Source organism: Pseudopodoces humilis, chromosome 8 (genome assembly GCF_049639895.1).
Source record: "Pseudopodoces humilis isolate 2021_Gansu_Grassland_sample_001 chromosome 8, ASM4963989v1, whole genome shotgun sequence".
Taxonomy (NCBI): Eukaryota; Metazoa; Chordata; class Aves; order Passeriformes; family Paridae; genus Pseudopodoces; species Pseudopodoces humilis.
This window is the reverse complement of record NC_142207.1, coordinates 28,389,853-28,408,994: the sequence shown is the minus strand read 5'-3', so window position 1 is coordinate 28,408,994 and position 19,142 is coordinate 28,389,853. Positions and strand designations below refer to the sequence as shown.

The following is a 19,142-nucleotide window of genomic DNA, read 5'->3' as shown; positions in this document are numbered from 1 at the left end:
AGGAAAAGTAACCTGTCATGAAAATAATATTTTTTTTTTTTTTTCCTTTTTCTGGGCTGATTCTGATTTTTCAGCACAATCTAGTTGTACAGCTGCTGTGAACAGATCAGCAAACAAATGTGCTGGCATCCAAAAACGATTCTGTGGGAATGGGAATGAGAGTGAAGCAGTGGGGGAGGGCAGCACTGCTGCTTTAAGTGCAACACCATCTGAAAATATTTGTTGAACTTCAGCCTTGATGCTAACCAAAACAATTTGCTTGCTTTCAGAAGAAAAATGAAATATTAAAATGCAGCTGTAACTGGTCCATCTTTTCAAATATTTCAATATTACAAGCACTGGTTGGTATCTTAATAGGATCTAATTGAATAGTATATTCAATACACAATATTGGCACAAAAGCTAAAACACTTTTATAAATTCTGTGCATTGATAGGTGTTTCATGGACTACATCCAATTTATATATGAAAGACTGCAAATTAATTACTAGTGAGCAGAACTAGTACTTACTGAACTTCCAGGTATTCTGAAGTTTTTATATTCTTTTGAGCTCTGAGAAGGATCCTGTGTTCAGCAATTTCTTACAAATAACTGACCCTTTGAAGAAGGCTGTCCAGATTTTTATGTTCAGAATAAATGTTCTTTGTGGATACCTGAGCCAGTAGATTACTACTGTATTAGTTCAAGATCATTTTGTTATGCTTGGGACTTGGCTTTTCAAATACTTCACAGTTCAGATTTTAAGTATTCATGGTGTGTTCAGTTATGCATAAATGCTTTCTGTACTCTTTAAGTCTTATCTGGTATTAACTTAGCAAATAGGGTTTGGATCAATTAGTTAATGGTCTGTTCTTACAAAGTGCCCCTCCTACTGGGCTACAGGTTTTCAAATGAATGAGTTTTACTGAAATCCACAAACCTGTTTGACTGAAATTGAAGAAGGAAGAAAATACAGGAGATGGGTGAGAACTAAAGTTAGAAATGGTTAATTTTAACTTTATTGATCTGTAGCATGCTTTCCTGTTTTCATTAGCAGAGGCTAATGTCAGCTTATGACTGATTAAAACAGGTTGTTTTTATTTAGTTAAAATGGGTTTATGGCTTTCTTAAAATGTCTTTCAGTGACAACAGTATATTAATTTCACGTTTCTTTTTTAAAAAAATCGTTTATCTTAAATATGTGTGCTGGATTAATAATGGCTTTTTATTCTAGTATTTGTTTAAAAAGTGAAATTTTAAAAATGTAGAGTAGGTTCATTTGGATTTTCAGATTCTGGCTTTGATTTTGAACCAACTATTTGTGTGAAGTATTGCACAGTTCAGGGTGGGGGGGGAAGCTGCATATATCTCTCCTGCATGTACATTGGAGCCAATACCTGCAATGCAGAAAAGAAGTTAAATTTTAGGAATTGTAAGAAAAACTTACATGTCTTTATGTAGTCAGTAATTTATTTCAAGAAATATTTCTCTTTTTAAGAAATTGGCATTTCTCATAGAGCTGTTACTCTGAGAAGTTCTTAATAGACATGAATTACAACAAGTGCTGAACTTGTACAGCCTCACAGCAAGAATGCCTTCGTTTGGTAAGAATATTGCTTTGTCCTTATTTTCAGCACCCCTTGTCTCTCTGGGCTCTCTTGCCTTAGCTGCAGCACGTGTTTGGTGTGGAGCTTATAGCTGTCCATGAAATCATGCTAAGGCACTTTACTCTCTGTGGCATCCAAGCTGAGTAACTTAGAGGAGTCAAAGATGTTTTTCATAGATGAGCAGAACATTCTTCAGAGAAAAACTAGGATAAGAAAGTTGAACAACAAGGGAGTGAAACTGAAATTACTTGGGAAGGAGCATGTGAAGAGAAGAAATCAGTGCATTTGTATTACAAATATTTCAGGTTATTAAAATTGCTGGGAGTAGACAAGAAAAAGGGTTAGGGGGAAGAAAGTTGGGCATTTAAAATATTCTAGTCAGCATTGTACACTGAAAAAATGCTGTACTATGTGGGCTGCAACTGCTGGAATAACAGATGTGGCTTTCATTTGAGTTTGAATTTTCTATGACCACATTATTTGAATCCAAGTTTGTTGTTTTAAGTGCAGCCAAAGTCTTGAACTAGTTTTCTAGTCTCAGTGAAACAGTTGGTAAACAAAGATGTCCCCACAATCATGTTCATATTCCCGGCTTTAAAGCATAAAGTGCTATATAAGAACAGTTGAAATAGTAAGCACTGTGGATAAATTTCAGAAATCCAAGGGAAGTGGAATGAAAAAAAGGTTTTAAAAAGAAACAAAGCCAAACCCAGCTCTGATCACAGGTGCCTTTGCTTAAGTAGCTGAAACACCTTAGGCAGACAGTGTTTTGCAGAGAGATGTGCTGGGTTTCCCATGCAGAGAAGGCAAATGCTCTTGCAGTGCCCAGGTGCTTTCACCTGCAGCCTGTGTGTAATTCAATCAGTTCTCCATTTGCTGGGAATGATCTCTTGCACTGCTGTATGGGGAGGGGATGAGGTGCCTTTCTGAAATGCCCTCTGGTGGGACACGCTTCTGCAAATGTACACGTTCTAATTTTGGAGCTTGGCTTGGGGTGGGCTTGTCCCGCTGCCTGAGGTGTCGGGAAGGACTCTGTTCTTGTTGCAGCTCAGGGAAGTGCAGCAGGTGCTGGCGTTTCAGCTGTGCCCTTTATGGGTGCTGCAGTTCATTACTGACCCATGGCTTGGAGTTGTTGTCACTCCTGTCTGCCTGGGATGGCATTCCTGCCCCTCAGGAGCCGAGGAGGGGAGGCAGTAGGGTGAGTGAACAGAATTAGGCAAAGGCTGACAGCAGTAATAGGCAGAATCTTTTTCAACTTTGGTGTAGCCTTGTCCTCAGGCTGCCCTTGCATATTCTCTTGAGGGGATTTGAGAGTCTTAATGTTCCTATAATGAGATCAACTATATACAATTTTGTGCCACTGAAGTGTATAGAACTTGGACTTCCAACTTTCCAGTGTTATACACGTATGAGTACTGCCTGACAGGTTAAACTTGACAGCTATTTCCAGTTGCCTAGAGAATAATGAAGCTCATTTTAAAAGAAAAGAATTAATTCTTTCTGGTTGTTCTTTTGGAAACTTTTTATTATTGGCACATTTGGTTTTTAAGTATCTGTTCTGTAACAAGATTTGCTATACAGAATATTTTACAATAGAAGATCAGAAATAGTGTGCTAGGGTTATTACTGTTTTAACTGAAAACAGACAAGTAATTGATGAAACCAGTAACTGGTTTGATACTGCTCAGCTCCTGTTTTTCAGCAATGAATTGCTGTCATAGGTTACAAGCTATTTTTCTACTAGGGCATAGAGAAAAGGTACCATTCAAACCTAAACTCCACAATTAGGGATGCATGACTAAAGTTTCCAAGTAATGTATTAGTAGTATTGTATGAGACAGTCACATGGAAAAGATCATGAGGTTGTGAAAAGGATTATGAGCATGCTTTGGTCATGAATTTCCTGGTAGAGATATTTCAGTCTGGATCATGCTTGTTTAAATGAGAATAATTTAACTTTTCTTGTTCTGATTGTATTACCATTATGTGGCAACGGGGGAGAAAAGGTGTCTTATCTACAAAAGTACTGTTACTTAATATATATATGTATATTAATATATGAAAATAATATTTCAGTAAGTTTGGGGGATGAACTTACACTGAGCTACTTGAAAAAGTTTTATCACAGCCCTGAAATCAGTAACTGGAATGTAGGGGGTTGAACTGGAGATAAACTGTAGTTATTCCAGACTAATGATTGAACAGTTGCTTATAAAAATAAACCACTAATGTACAAGTAGCCATTGACCTATCTGAAATCCATGGAATCAATTTTGATGCAGATGCCTCCATTTGACAGATACTCATTCTTCTGGGCTTATATTTTTAAGCGGGACAGCATTGCAAAAGAGAATTTTGTTTTTTTAAAATTTTTTTTAAGTTTTTGAGGTTCCAGTGAAAAATTAATTTTCATATTCTGGATTTGTAGAGGTTAACAGGAGAAAGGTTTTTCCCCAATCTTCTGTGTTGACACACTTATTTGCCATAAAAAGTCTTTGGAAGGCAGTTCTTTTCTCTGCCAACCTGTTACTAGTATTGGAGCTTCCAATAGATTTTGAGTGTGTTTGCAGTAATGTGGTTACAAGTGTTTAATCACAAAAGAGCAGGCTGGTATTTTGGGAAAGTAATATGGACTTCAAATGTTCTGTGGTTTGCTGCAGAGCACTCTCCTGGCTGGTTTTACAAAGCACATTTTAGTGAGCAGCTGTGGGGGACTTGGGAAGGACAACCCAATTTCTCCTGTCTCAATGTGAGTCAGTGGCACTTTAGGATGTGCTGGCAGGTCAGCCTGTCTGTAGGGCCAGCAGCACTTGGGTCACAGTGCACATCAGGAACTAAAACCACCGTTAAGAGCTTAAAGCACAGCTGGCCTCTTGCCCGTCCCCTTACATCCTTGAATTTGCTGCAGTGTAAAATGGTGAACTGTTTTCAATTCTGAACACAAGATGAGCTTTGGCAGTGTCTCCTCCATAACCTGGTGTTGAATTGTAAGTTTTTTACATGTAAGGCTAAATTAAAATCCACATTGTCTCAGTAATATAATTTCTAAAAATCAGCACTGACTGCTTTCAGTTTGACAGTTGTCAGCATTAACAGTATTTTTTGAGTTGCATAGGCAGGTGTTTTCCATATAACCCTGCTTAAAAATGGATGTCCATGTAGATCACCAACATAAGTGAAAAGAACTAAAAATATGAACATTCAAGCAATTCATTGAAGTCGGTTAATGACAACTTACCAATGTAAAAGTAATGGGCAATTTCAAAATAGGGAATTGTTCAGTGTATGTTCAGTGGAGGCACTTTAGCAGCAAAAAAGAGAACAAATGGTGTGCGGGTTTTCAGCTGTATTACCTGCCTGTCACCCATGTGAACAGGAAAATACAGCATAGTTATTTTAAAATAATTTTCATTCTTTTGTAGCTTGTGTTTTAGCAAGATTTTCAATATTATAGGTTATCATAAGTATAGATCTCTCTGAAAATGTGTACAAAAATATTCTGATATGACTGACCATAAATGTTGTTAATCTTTTTTACCATTGCCTTCTGTAAATATGGTTTGTAAAACCACATCTCTCAAATACACAGAATCTTTTTTACTGTTGGGTAAGAAAAGTACATTAATATGATTTCTGCAGTAAAAGTACTGCAATTGCTATTTTACTGCCAGTATCTAAAAAGTTGTGTGAGTGATTCAGTTGGCATAAGTACCGAACTGATATGCCAAATAAATTGACATTGGGATTGCTTTTGCAGCTAAGTGCTTCCTTTTGTGTTTCTTGTAGGAAACAGAGATGAAGGTACACATGCACACAAAATTTTGCATCATTTGTTTGCTGACATTTATTTTTCATCAGTGCAATCATTGCCATGGAGATGGACATAACAATGGTCCCAAAAAGGATCGTGTACACGACCATAATGACTATCAGATCTCGAATGAATCATACTTCCAGAATGGAGGAACAGAATCTATGCCCAGTAAATTTTCAACGTTGGAAGCAGAAAATGAACAAAAATACTATATTGAAAAGATTTTTGATCGCTACGGTGAAAATGGAAGATTATCCTTTCTTGGCCTGGAAAAACTGTTAATAAGCCTTGGTTTGGGAGAGGTAAAAGTAGTGATGATAAATCATGATGATATTGGCCATGATCATGTTTCTCACTTGTATGCTTTGGAAGTACAGGAGGGAAAGCATTTTCATCCTCATAACCATGCTCACAGCCACTCAGATTCAGAAAACCAGACCACAGTTGGTGTGTCTGCAAAGAGAAATCACAGATGTGACGCTGAGAGAGACACGGTGGTGCCCTCGGTGAAGGAGGATGGCAAACACGTTCATAACCAAAGCCGCCGTCACCACCACCACCACCACTCGCGCCCGCACCGGCACGAGCACAACGGCACGCGCCACTCGCGCAACGATTCCGTCAGTCACGGTGACCACGCGGAGCAGAGCCACGAGCCTTCCACAGAGACAAACACCACGCAGGATCAGCCAGAACGGAAACAGCGGAAACAGAAGAAGAAGCAGAAGAAAATCAGCGAGACGTCGGGCGACACTACGTGGGATTATGCCCCGGAGCACGATCCCGGTGACCAGTACGAGCACAATCGGGTTCACAAACACGACCACGTCCATGACGCCTCTCACTTGCACGTGCACCACCACGACCACAGCGGTGAGCGCTCTGCCAGCCACGGGCACCAGGATGGCACTGTGGGCAGTGCCGCCGGACACCGCCACACCAGCAAGCGAGAGGCCTCGCACAAGCAGATCAGCGTGAGGAAACACGCTCTTCCTGCAGCACGTGGTCACAAGGATCATAGCGAAGACGAGCACAAGCATGAAGAGGTGAGTATGAAATGGAGAGCTGGTAAGTTGACTTTCAGTGCTGTCACATCATAATTGAAGGTGCATACCCACAAGTAATGAGGATCGTGGTTGGGACCATAGTGCAATACAGGTAAGCAGAGTGACAGTACTAGAGGTCACTGCCACAGTTCTGAGCTGATGAGTTGACATTTCTGTGTGCCCATCACTTTTCCAGAGACCTATTGTCATGCTTATTTATCTGTATGCAGTCGATCCATAAAGCTTTCTGAGATACCCTGTTTACAGGTGAGGTTCTTCCCTTCCCAATATTCTGGAATAATGCCACCACGCACTCCTTATTTGGACTTCTTTCTGAATCTGAGGTCATTAACATTTTTGAAAACTGCACAGACACACTTTCCTAAAATACCTGCATCTTTTCTGGACACTTCTGATATCTTTGTCCTAAGAGATTAAGAAGCAATTGCAGGTGTAGCTTCAGTAGCACTGTGCTCAGTGGAAGCTCTTTTATCCTTCAGCATCCATTATTTCTGTCAGCACTATAAATCCCTTCCTCTTACAGTTAACTACAGATCCAGGACCTTATCATAATTTTAAACTGGAAGGATGGAGAGAGTGCTGAGTTCAAGGTTTTAAACTGTATTAAAAGGAAACTCAAAACACAGAAGGTTGGTAGGTAAACAGAAGTGTTGAAAAACCTATTTTGGATTTACAGTTTTCCACTCTTCACCTGTTGCTTTTTCTTCATTGCTTGTACTATGTAAAGAATACGGAGACTGCTTTTCATTGACATTTATCAGAAGTTATGTAGGTGTTGGGAGACTTGAGTTTGTGATGCAGATATTTTTACTGTTTCTTTCTTTCATAAACCACTTAGATCAGTTTAAAATATGTTTCAGCGCTGGTGGAACGTTTGGTCCAATGTTTCTGCTTTGTTTGTGTTCTCAGATAATACCCTGCATTTTCCATAAGTGAAAATAGATGCTTTTATATTTGATTTGTTTGTACAATTTGCTTGCAGTGCTTAAATGCCACACAGCTGCTACGGTACTATGGTTTGGAAGCCAGCTCTCTAATATCTCCTGAGCTCTTCGTGTACATGTGCCCTGCTTTGCTCTACCAGATTGAGAGAAGGCTTTGTATTGTACATTATGATGACCTGGAAGATTTTACAAGAAATAAAAATGCATCAATTGAGAATAAAGATAAAACAGGTGCATCAGGTAGGTGTCTTTTTTTCTTAGTGGGACTGAGCTGGTCCATATGTTTGTCTCAAAGTTGGAAAGTTGCAGTGTTACTTTGGCACTAAATTTCTTAATAAATTTGACCTGGACCTATTAATTCAGGAATAGAGAACAATACTTCCATCACAGTTCATTCACTGGAAAATAAGATTTTAGGTCTTACTATTTTTATGTTTTAGCAGTGATAGAGGTCTGCAGAATTGACATGCCAAATTTTTGATGAACTTAAAAAAATAGACTTAAGCAAGTACTAGAGCATTTTAATTCCCATTTCTGACACTTCCCTTTTCTTACTATTTCTCTCTAAGCACATGAGAAGTGTTCCATCAAAATCCTCTGTTTCCAGTTTTGATTTTTTTTTTGTGTGTGTGCCTTGAATATAACTGAGTAAACTTCCTCCCATCACCATAGTTTTAAGTTAAAATATCTTTACTACCGTTAAAGCAGTTATTTTAAAGCTAGAATCCATTGTTGTAATTTCATAACTGAAATCACTTTTTAAATATGTTTGCCACTGCTATCTTTCATAAATTGTAATGGAACTGTTGATGTTTAGTTGCATTAAAATACAAAAATCTAAAAAATCTTGGTTATAATGTCTGTATTTTGAAAATAAAAGTATTGGTAATGTGAATATGGATTAGGACATAGGTGCATATTAGCATCATTAGAAATAAAGCTTGAAATAACTGCATTCTCATAGATGTTAATAACTGTTGGGAAGAATGCATTGCGGCTAATCTTTCTTAACAATTGCAGTCATTAGAATAATTGACTTATAGATAAATCTCCTCTAGTGACACATCTGCTGTCTTTTTAGCTGTTCAGAGATTGCTGTAAAGCAGATACAGTGGGTGTTTTGTACAACAGCAATTGCTTTGTGGTGTGGTCTCAGTGCAGGAAGAGCTGACCCCTGCCTTATTACCAAGAGCATTGCTAGAGCAGCTGTAAGCATTTTCTGCCAATTAAAATGTTGAAACCCTATACAAAACTGTCATGTTGCACTTGCTTTGAACCAGTTTAATTAGGAAGCTTCTACAGATGAGTGCTTCTTTTTAAAAGATTGCACTTTATTTCTCTGTAATGAGAAAGGGAGTTCATTAATAACTCAGCTTGAAGACCTTTAACTTTTTAAGAGACTTAATTTGCAAAATTAGTGAAGCTTATTGTGAACATTTAACATGTTTTATGGCATCTGATACCTTGAGTATAAATAACACCTTTGCCAGTTAGTTGTAAAAATTTGGGTTCTAACTCATTGATTTGGCTTTCAAACAGTAACCTGCAGAACAGGTCAGCTTGATTAGATTATGATAAATCATTCTTCATAACAATTTCCTGTATTCTCTTGTATTAATTACAGCAAGATTTCAGTTGATGTACTAATAATTGTTCCTTCTTATGTAAGGAAGTGAATCAAAAAATATCAAATCCTAACTGGAATATGGGGATTGTGGGAGGTGTAGGGCAAATGTCAGTCACAGAGTAACTTAATCTGTAGGTTGTAGGACTGTACTGAAATGAAAGCATGTGCCCACCTGAGCTAATACAAACATTTTTAGATAGAAGTATTCACCAAAATTAGGAGGATGCAGTGACTTTTAAACATCAGCTTTCTGTGGTTTACTTTAATTTTAGTTGAAGCTTTCAAACAATCTTAACAGGCCAGTGTTGCTTCTGTTCATTGATACCAAGCCTGTGAGGTTTCCATTACCTCTGCTACTGTGGTTTTCTAAAGAAAAATAATTTCATTTACAGCCAAAAACTTATGAAGCCATGTTGGGTTTTCTTCCTGTAATTCACAGGTAGTTCTCTTACATCTTCTAATGGAGGATTCTCAAGGGCTTCCCCATAGAACTGAGCTTTCACAGTGTACCTGCTGGAAGAGGGGGCTTTGTCATCACTGGGGCCCCTAAACAGCTGAAAAGGAAAGGCACACCCTGCTATGAATGAAGCCAATAGAAGTCACACAAGTAAACAGGGAATGTTTTGTTAAAAGACGGAGATCACTTAGAGCTGTTGATTAGAAGTGCCTCAGATCAGGCACAAGTTGTAATTCTGCCTGTGCAGATGCCAGTGCTCCCTGGAGCTCAATCCGAGAGAGGCGCAGATTCCATATTCTAATCTCATGTGCCTTATCTTAATCATGATGCCGTGTTTAGGTCCTGTATCATCCATAGGAGTATTCCAACCCCTCAGAGGTGTATCTGCCAAACCTCCTGTGATAGGTGAAACTTTAGCCTTTCCATTTTTCTCCATGTAAGGCCGTTGATCATCTAACCTGGCACTTAACACCGGAGTGTCCAGCCTGGGGGCAGTGTCCTGCCCAGTGGCTGTGTCATTTTTATCTGGGCTGCTTGTGCCTGCGTGCTTGGTTGGGCATTGAGGGACAGCTCCACATATGCTGGATTTTCAGCAGAACCTGTCAGTCCAGGGTACGTGGCTAAAGCGCTCTGGGGATCAGTCAAGGCCGTGGCAGTATTTTAGTCATCGGGGTCCTGCCTCAACTTCAGACCTACTTTTGTATTCCTGTTTTCCAACCCCAGTTTTTCAGTTCCTCATCTGACTGCATTCTTTGCCTTATCACCAGTTTCCTTTTGCTCTGGTCTCAGTACTCACGTCTGTCAGTGCACGCCTCATACTGTCTAAAGCTTTTTCCAGTCATCTTCTCCCAGTGGATGTGGTCTTGCACCCCTTGCATTTCAGTTGGATTGTTTGCTTTTATGCAATGTTGTGGAATGACAGCCACAGACTTCGTAAGAATAGATATCCCAAAATAAAATTTAAAGCAGCAGATGTTGTGAGCTTTGGTGTTGAACCAGATGGAGCCTACAGCAGCCACACTTCAGTTGGCAAAGTCGTCTAAATCTGCTCCACTGTGGGTTTGGCACAGACAGAGTTCTTGGGGTGTTTCACCTTGATGTTGACACTGAGCAGCTACAACATATTTGTTCCTCTTTTCTTCTCCTCTCACCTATACTTTGCCCCATTTCCCAAGATGTTTTCTCCTACTTGTGGACCCTCACAGATGCAAGGAAAGTCACATTGTGCTCTGAAATGTGGAAATGTTAGTGATTCTGAGTCAGGAGTTGTAAGTTACATTAAAGTTGGCAAATTGTGGTAGACATTTTTGATTAAAAGCTGAGCTAGGAAAAACCCTGTGGAAGAAAATCAAAGCCTTTGTGCTAAAACTCAAAATATTTTATTACAGTGAGATGCTGACTGAAAGAGCTCTGTCTCTTTGTTTATAGGATCTGTTTCTTCTGTAATTCCTTCTTTCCCATGTCATGTAGAAATTTTCACATCTTCCCTCATTAACAGGAATATGTTGGGTGTACCACATCCCATTATCACTTCTTCTTCTAATGGCAACAGTAGAGATTCTCAGAAAAAATAAATGTTGCTGTTTGGTGGTAGCAAGTTGCTTTCAGCTTTTTGAGCTCTTATGGTAGCATTTGATTTTAGAGTTCCTCTGCCAGAGGTTGAGTCTTCTCATGAATAAGTGTATGTTTCAAAGCACAAGGTGAAATAAATAGTGCTAAACTAAACATGTGACTCCAAATGGGGAGAAATACAGAATCCAGAAAAATTTTGCATCAGAACCATATTAAAAGCAATTGTTACATACACAATAGTGCTTGTAGAGCCCTAGTAAGTTAAGTAGCAGAGATGGTTTTGTTCCAGTATGGAACCTTTTGCTTTTTGTTTCATGAAGGGCTACAAAGCTAAGCCTGGAACTAACAGGAAGAATTGCTGGGCTCTTTTTAGCTAATTGTCTTCTGATGTCTCAATATATTATACTGTGCTGTGAATAAACCTGTGTATTTTTGGTTTTGCTGTGGACTTCAGTACTGCCTTTATATTTTTCAACAGCTTTTGAATGAACAATCACACATCTTAGGTTAAACGAAAGTCACCTTCTTAAGAGATAGTTGAAAGTCATTAATCAGCCTTAAAAAGCTTTCCAGGTGTTGTTCTGATAACCTTTCTGTGTTCATTTCTTCCCACAGCCTGGTTTTGTGGTATCATCTCTATCACCGTCATTAGCCTGCTTTCCTTGCTAGGTGTGATCTTGGTTCCCATCATTAACCAATGGTGCTTCAAATTTCTTCTAACTTTCTTGGTAGCTCTGGCTGTAGGAACAATGAGTGGAGATGCACTGCTCCATCTCTTGCCACATGTAAGTATGGTTTCCTTACCTTTTATTCTTAATTGTAAATAAGTCCAGAATTTTCAAGGAATTGTTTGATAGTGTCAATAAAGAAATGTTCTGACACACCTTTAGATTGACTTGACTGTGAGGGACACCAGCACTGTTGGAGACTTTCTGCTGACAGAAAGGAAGGAAATGTGTTTTTCTAAAAAAAAAAGGAGGGGAAAAGTAGTTATGTATTCATTGTTGAACTGATGTCACAGTATTGTAAAACACTCATGAGCCCAACAAGAGTATTTTAAAATTAGCAGTATTGCTGTCTGTTGTTTACTGATAGTTGTGTATCAGTACCACCTAAAAGTATTTCCTGGGGATTAACCTGCCTGGTTACTAGATTTGAGGGAGAAATTAACCTCTAATGTACTGAATCAAGCAATTGCCCAGGGAAGGTAAGCAGCTTTTAATTCATGACGGTGTACTGTAATTCTTGAAAGGGGAAATGTTTTCTAAACGTTTGTTGCCTCAGTTGTTTAGCACAAATACTAATGTTTACATATTCTTTGTGTAAATGTGTAATTCTAATACACATTTTTGGTCATGGTTTTAGGATTTTTTTAAGTTCATATTTCAGATCAGAATTTAGGCTGTAATTGACTGTAATAGTTAAAAAGATCATAAGGCTTGGTTGCTCATGAGAGGGTAAGAATGGTAATTCCTTGTGACATTTCTGAGTGTTAGTCTCATCTTCAGCATCGTGAGAGAAAAGCTGAAGCTACATTATCTACCCCCTCAAAAAAAAAAAATCACAGAGGAATTTTTTTTACTGATTAGGGTAATGAATAGTCTATTGAAAAACTTACATGGCAAAATATATTAGTGTGAAGAAAAACCAAGAAACAGTGGGGGTTCATGTTATTTTTTCTGGCCCAGTGCCATTTCAGTGTCCTGGTTGCCCCAGTGGTGTCACTGTTGTCTCTCCCGCCAGTCCCACGGAGGCCACAACCACAGCCACCACCATGGCCAAGGCCACGTGCACGAGCACAGGCGCTCCCACCGGCACAGCCACGCGCACACGGCGCACGCTGAGGGCTTTCTGGAGGAAAACGATCCCGTGCTCAAAGGGCTCTTGGCCCTTGGAGGCATTTATGTTCTCTTCATCATTGAGCATTGTATAAGAATGTACAAACATTACAATAAACAAAAGGTAGGTATTGAAATGGTTTGCTGTTTAAAAATATGTTACCTAAAGCTACCTTGTGAGTGCTGAGGAATTGTGTTTGCTCTGTGCTGCTGCTGCTGCTCTGTTTTCTGTCTGATGATATGTGAGGGATCCATTTCCTAAAGAAGTTACTTTTCTCAACAAGGTAACTTGGGGAAAACGGTGTAGGAATCTGATGGGGGAAGGTGCAGCTTTCTGGCCGCTACATTTGGACACAGTTCTAAGTAAGAGTTTGCAGCTCTTCCTCTAAACCTCCCTGGCTTTTTTTTTTTTTCAAAAGCAGGAGAAAGCATTGTAATATGTAAGAAAGGTCTGGTCATAGACCCAGCAACTGTCAGACAGTTGACAAGAAATTTAGCAGTATGCTTTTACCATGCAGTACATACAATGCCAGTGTAACAGAAGTATCCAGGTTTTCCACAGCAGAAAAATGTTAAAATTTTCACACATCCTGCTTTATGTAAATTGCCAGTCAAATTTTAATTTGTTTCTCAAAAAATTACTGGATTTTTAGTGTTGGGGCATTCTGTATTTATGATAGGGGTATAAAAGGAGAAGCGGATACCCTGGGGAGTGTGAGTGTGCATGGAAATTCAGTTTTAGCCTTTGCCTTTGTCATTCAACTTCGAGGAGAAAATTATTTTGATAAAACTCCAACTTGCTTCTCCCAAAATGACTGTGAAAACTTTTCAGCTTCTCTGTTTTCATGTTAGACTTGCTGTTTGAGATGGACATGCAGGCAGCAAAAGATTTTCTGTATTGGAGGAGGCATTTCTCAGATCTTCTCATAAAAGGACAAAAACTGTTAAATTGGGCATGTCTTCTTTGAGATTAATTAAATAATTAAATCTCCTAGGCTGCTTTTGCAAACCTTTGGTGTCTGCTGTATGAGCTATAGAAAAGCTTGCTGCTTTCTTAAAGGGAAATTCAAGGAAGTTATAGGAATGAAAACAAAAAAACAAAGTTGAACAAATTAGAGGAGCTGTTCTTGCTGCATGCTTGCTTTCTTGAACAAGTCTAATAGCTGCACAGAAGTATTCCTGGGCTGTGAGAGTAATCCTCGTCAGAATATCCCCTCTTACTAAAATGAAATATATCTCTGTGTATGTGTTTGGGAGTGAGATTCCATGGTAAGTAGCTATCCCACTGGGATAGGGATTGTTGCTGAGCTTTATAAAGATCAATATTCTGAAGTAACATATCTCTGTCATACATGTTAAGAGAGAAGAGATTTAGAAGAGATTTTTGGACAGCATTTCAGTTCCTGTTATTTCCATCAGTGCCCTTTTATAAACCAGAAGTTACCTCTTTTCTGTTGCAGAGTAAGCAGAAATGGTGCAAAAAAAACCAGACTGAAGAATCGCCAATTGGAAGGAAACTTTCTGATCACAAATTAAATAACAGACCAGATGCTGACTGGCTTCAGCTGAAACCCCTTGCAGGTAGGCAGTTGCTGTCAGAATTCTCTCTGATTGGGAGATCCAGAGTAGGAGCAGTTTACTGGGGCACGGTGTGCAGCATGTAACCTCTTGTACAGGTTTGCTGCTATTATGCAAATCGTTGTTAATAAAACTTAATAGGCTTTTCCCTATTAAATCTTACTTTTATTTTGTTTTCCTTAGATCTTAGGGCACTCTGAACATTTCCTAATATGCCATAGAGATGGTTCTCAGACTTCTGAAGCAGTTGTGTTTTGGGTGGCTGTGGGTCTTCAGGAATTTGTTTATTTGTTTGTTTGTTTGTTTGTTTTCAGGGTGTGTTTTGGTTTAGCTGACTAGCTCAGCCCTGGCAAAAATTAGATCAAAAATGAACACCCACACAATGAATGGGGATATCTGTTCCACTTTGAAGATTCCAGCATCTGACCAGTTACAGATAAACAAAATCTGTTTCTTTCCATAAATACAACCAAGTATCCTGAATATTCCTCAAGTATCCCAAACAACTTTTGCACACTGTTCTATCATGACAGCCCGTGAATCCTCATGCTGTGTGTACCCAGAAGAAATTCTCTATCCCCCTTCTCACAGGGGGAGAGAAGGGCAAGGGCTTTGCTGCATAACCTTCCAGTTCTGTTGCCTGCGTGGCTGCAGAATTAATTTGTTGATGAAAAACCTATACAAATTTGTATTTGTACAAATTAGGTTTATTTCATTTGATTTGTAGAAGGGAGTGTTAGGGCTGCAGCCTTCTCCACTCAAACAGTCTCAGATGGGATTTGGGGCACTGACATACATCATGGCAAGTCTTTCAGCAGTGCAGGGGTTGGAACATACATTTGAAGTGTCCACGTGACAGTGAAGGCTGAGCTGTGACCTGTATGGGCATGTGCAGGCAGAGCCAGATAGGGTTCCTGAGCCATTCAGATCCCATCTGCAGCTCTAAGACATTATCATCATTCTGGCAACTCTTCTTTGCCAGTCTTGAACCATAAACTTTGTCAGTAGCAAAATTACAGGCTCGAGCGTAGGCTGGGTTAAAACTGGCTTTGAGTGCTATGGATGCAGTGCTGCTGCCTTGTGGTGGAGACTTTTATATGTTGTACATGCAAATTTGTGACAGAATGTCTCAGTGACAGACTTAGTTTTTGGATTGAATGCTGACAAGAATGTTACTAGACTGGGATATGTTACAGTACTTGTTTTGCTTTCCCAGAGCAGTTAACCCTTAGTTCAGGGGTGCAGTGGTTGCTGCTTAAACAGGAATTTACTCACTGTCTCTGCCAACTGGTTCAATGCAGGAGCAGACGACTCGGTTTTGTCTGAAGATCGACTGAATGAAACTGAACTCACTGACTTGGATGGGCAGCTGGAGCCCCCTGCCAAAAACTACCTGTCTGTAGAAGAGGAGAACAACCTGCACCACTCTCACAACGATGTCTCCCACGCCGCCCAAGAGCACGAGCTGCACGATTCCGAGTATGACAGCCATGGCGAAGATAAAATGATAGCTAGAAAACACAGTCACCACTGGCATCACAAACATTCCCATCATTCCCATGGCCACTGTCATTCTGGAAAAGACCTGAAAGATACTGGGATAGCTAATATTGCTTGGATGGTAATTATGGGAGATGGCATTCACAACTTTAGTGATGGCTTAGCAATCGGTAAGCAAAAGCACTGAGTATTTCTCAACAGTTTCTCCTTACCTTTAGTAACTCTGCTAGTATTTGACTTATCAGTGATCACAGGTAAGGCTTCCAGTTAGCACCTGTGGTTACTGCCATTGTTCAGTCTCCTGCAGAGCAGATATTAAAAGGCTGCCAATTGTATGTTTCCCTTTTGTTAATATTTATGCTATTTCCACCAAAATTATTGTATCAGTAGCAGTGACAGTCACAATCTCTGCCAAGGAGAGGTTGGTACAGACAAACCTTGGGATTTATGGAGCACAGTAACCTACGTTTCTTGTTTGGGTCTCAGTTGCCTTAGAATTATAAATAAATGCCTTTCAGTCTTATTTAGAATGATATTTACTGACAATAATAGTAATACTATTTTTATTATTGTTAATAATACATAGAATTACACAGTACTTGCAAATAAAAATATACTGTGAGTCAGGTTACAGAAATAATATTTTAATATAGGATAATGTAATTTTTGTTTAAGCAAAGTATTATTTTGGCTCATGGTCAGTATAGATTTATTTCTGCTAAGTACAGAAGAAATTGAAGTACCAAACAGATTTTATTAGATTTATTAAATCAACTTGGAGTCACACAATGCTCTAAATGTGATTTGAATTGTAAAGTGTATTAATTTGGATATACAAATCAGTATGATGGTGAGAGGACTGAAGTGTATGCTTTTGATTTTTGCTAAGGTAGCTGCTTAAGAGTAAGAGCACTCAGGGTTCTGAACTAATGGCAGAAGGGACACACCCATGTTGAAGGATGGGGGATAAGCATTTGCTGGGGTCACTAATTGACAGTGAAATCTGCTGCAGTTTCTCCACTTTCTTATGACAACTTCTAAAGAAACCCAAACTCTTTAAAAATTAACTTGTTGCTTCATTTTCACATTAAACAGGTAAGACATTTAGACAGTGGCTTCTAAGGCCAAAAACAATTGCCACACCTTCTGTTGAGAACTTCAGAGTATTGAAACTCCATTTCTAAATGTTCCTGGGTCAAGCCCAAACAGCTGAATTTGTGGTAAAATGTAGATTTTAGAAAAGCATGCTCATCTTTTTAATATATCAAGCTATGAGGAATCCAGAGGAAAGTTAAATTTCCCCTCTGTCTTCAGATTGTGTCTTCTCTTTCTGCTTTATACTGCCTGTTTTGACTGCTTACTGCAGGCTCTTTGTGCTTTTCTCTGCTACAGTACAGAAATTTAATACCAGTTTTCTCATCTCAGAATTATTTAAGGTATGAACTTAAAGTTGATTGAATTCAATTAGCTTATGCAAAAGTACTGAAATATATTTATGGCAATGTTTTTATCCTTATTATTTTCCAGGTCTGGCTTACTAATATTGCTGATATGTACTCTAAAAATAAGTAGAAAGGAGTTAGAGAGGTTATGGGTTAAATATTAGTTTGGATTTCCAAGTTGGAAAGGAGAGAGCCAGACTCTTAATCATGTGCATTCCTAGCTGCCCTCATGTAATTCAAAGTTCCTAAAAGTGTAAAAGTGGTACTATTTATTAGCTGGTTGTGTTTGTGTCTCATTTTTGGCCCAGCTGCGTTGTCCTCTCCAGGGTTTGTCTTTCAGATAAATGAGTAATAAAGCCTGCAGTGGTAATGCACATCCAGGGTGCTTCCAGTATTTCCCATTTATGTGCAGATGGGACACAGACATACTGAAAAAAATCAGTGTGCATTCTAACAGAAGGGTGTCAGCTCTGCAAAGTCAATTGATTTTCTGACCTGAAAATAGTGAAAACATTTTAATTTTTTTTCTTTTTTTTTTTTTCTAGGAGCAGCTTTTAGTGCTGGACTGACAGGGGGAATTAGTACATCTATAGCAGTATTTTGTCACGAGCTTCCCCATGAATTAGGTAACTAAGTGTAGAAACTCTGTGCTCCATCTGTGCAAAATACTTATCAAAAAGCTGTTGTAATCATGTGATAAGCACAATGCAGTGCAGAAGTTGCAGAGGTGACCAGAAATTCAGAGGGTGAGAGAGAAATACCACTTCAGAGTAGGTACTGCTACAGGATTATATTGGTAGTGTCTAGTTACAGCACTTTGTGAAGCTTTTTGAGCATGTTTTAAAAATGTTCTTAGGAGCATACATTTTACACAGCTCTGCATTTTAGAGAGTTTCACACTACTCTGTGTGGCATTGTTGTACACAGACTTAAGTCACATAAGTAAACACAGGTTTACATAAGTAAAATTCCATGTGGGGATCTTCAGAAGAGGCTTTGTTCCAATTGTGACCAAGTTCAGCAGGTGTAGCCATTTATGGTAAAGGCTGCAGGCACTGTTGCCAGTGCCATCGATTCTTCTCCCTAATTGAAGCATTTCTTCTGGAGGTAGCTAACCGTGATGAAACCTGTTTCCATATTGCATGAAAATTAACTGGACCCTGAGAGTTTAAAAAGAAGAGACAGAGAGAGGAGGAATCTTCTGTTGAGGGAAAGCATTTTATATAGGCAGCTCCTGAGCTTATAGGTAAATCATGGGCACAGGTGAGAAATAATAGAGCAGATGTTTGTGGTTTGACACGTGTGCTATACAGTCATTAGTGAGGTGAAGCTGCTGCAGTACATAAAGGATTGCAATGTATACAGGGCTTAGAACTTGACAGCATAGCATGATGAAATTAACCTTGTATAAGGGGTGAGTAGCTTATACCTATTTTTTTATTTTTTTAAAATTCTCATGTTTTGATTCTAATTTTTGATTCTAGATTAGGCAAATAATTTCAAGCATGTATTACATAAGAATATTACATTAATTGCCCTTACGTCTGTACACCATCTTACACTTCTCACGATCACAAGAATTCAGTTTCAATGGAGTAACACTGTTAGAGCTGATTACAAGACTGAAGTCTAGATTTTTGTAGAATATCTACTTTTAGCACCTAATTTAGCAGAGCTGTCCTGAACTCAGAATAAAACACATTAACCTGGCATGTC

The 19,142-nt window shown here is 38.9% G+C and overlaps 1 protein-coding gene across 10 annotated transcripts in view; it reads left to right on the top strand.

Moving 5' to 3' along the window:
• SLC39A10 (solute carrier family 39 member 10) overlaps positions 1 to 19,142 on the top strand; it is a 50,858-nt gene that overhangs the window by 26,028 nt on the left and 5,688 nt on the right. For 9 of the 10 annotated variants that reach the window (XM_088058789.1, XM_014249512.2, XM_088058783.1 and 6 more), the window contains 7 exons: positions 5,374 to 6,447; positions 7,451 to 7,652; positions 11,684 to 11,853; positions 12,812 to 13,030; positions 14,367 to 14,487; positions 15,786 to 16,154; positions 17,972 to 18,052. In XM_088058789.1, the coding sequence (XP_087914915.1) occupies positions 5,383 to 6,447; positions 7,451 to 7,652; positions 11,684 to 11,853; positions 12,812 to 13,030; positions 14,367 to 14,487; positions 15,786 to 16,154; positions 17,972 to 18,052 (2,227 nt within the window). In that variant the 5' untranslated portion in view covers positions 5,374 to 5,382. The remainder of the gene's footprint in view (positions 1 to 5,373; positions 6,448 to 7,450; positions 7,653 to 11,683; positions 11,854 to 12,811; positions 13,031 to 14,366; positions 14,488 to 15,785; positions 16,155 to 17,971; positions 18,053 to 19,142) is intronic. The other variant, XM_088058790.1, reaches the window with a different exon arrangement.